The sequence below is a fragment of the Bison bison genome, unplaced genomic scaffold (assembly GCF_000754665.1).
Source record: "Bison bison bison isolate TAMUID 2011002044 unplaced genomic scaffold, Bison_UMD1.0 scf7180017851711, whole genome shotgun sequence".
Taxonomy (NCBI): Eukaryota; Metazoa; Chordata; class Mammalia; order Artiodactyla; family Bovidae; genus Bison; species Bison bison.
In genome coordinates, this window is record NW_011482284.1 from 182311 (window position 1) to 182698 (window position 388).

Below are 388 nucleotides of genomic sequence, written 5' to 3' on the forward strand. Positions count from 1 at the left end.
GGCCCAGCTACTCGTACAGCCAGTGCCCCGCGCTATCCTCCCAGCACAGGAGCTCGTCTGTGCGGAACCAGAGTGCGATCTCGCGGCGAGCGCTCTCCACCGAGTCGCTGCCGTGAATCACGTTCCTGTGCGGGAGAGGCGGCATGAGCACAGCCCGGAGCAGGCAGAGCTCGGTCAGGGGCCCGCGCAGCCCAGTTGGGAGACTCGGAACCCGACTTACTTGCCGACCTCGATGCAGAAATCGCCGCGGATGGTGCCGGGCGTGGCGTCGGCCGGATTCGTGGCTCCGATGAGCGCCCGGGAAGCGCGTACAACGTCCAGACCCTGCCACACCTGCCGATAGGGTCGGAGGTCAGCGCCGGGTCAGCGTCCCGCCCACCCGCCCGCC

General features: G+C 69.1%; 1 protein-coding gene across 1 annotated transcript in view; it reads right to left on the bottom strand.

Annotated features, from left to right (window-relative positions):
* Position 1: 1 nt before the first annotated feature.
* Positions 2 to 388, bottom strand: part of NME3 (NME/NM23 nucleoside diphosphate kinase 3) — a 1433-nt gene continuing 1046 nt past the window's right edge. Inside the window, exons 2-3 of the mRNA XM_010851337.1 lie at positions 221 to 333; positions 2 to 125 (exon numbers count right to left, since the gene is read on the bottom strand). Coding sequence (XP_010849639.1) covers positions 8 to 125; positions 221 to 333 — 231 coding nt within the window. The 3' untranslated portion in view covers positions 2 to 7. The remainder of the gene's footprint in view (positions 126 to 220; positions 334 to 388) is intronic.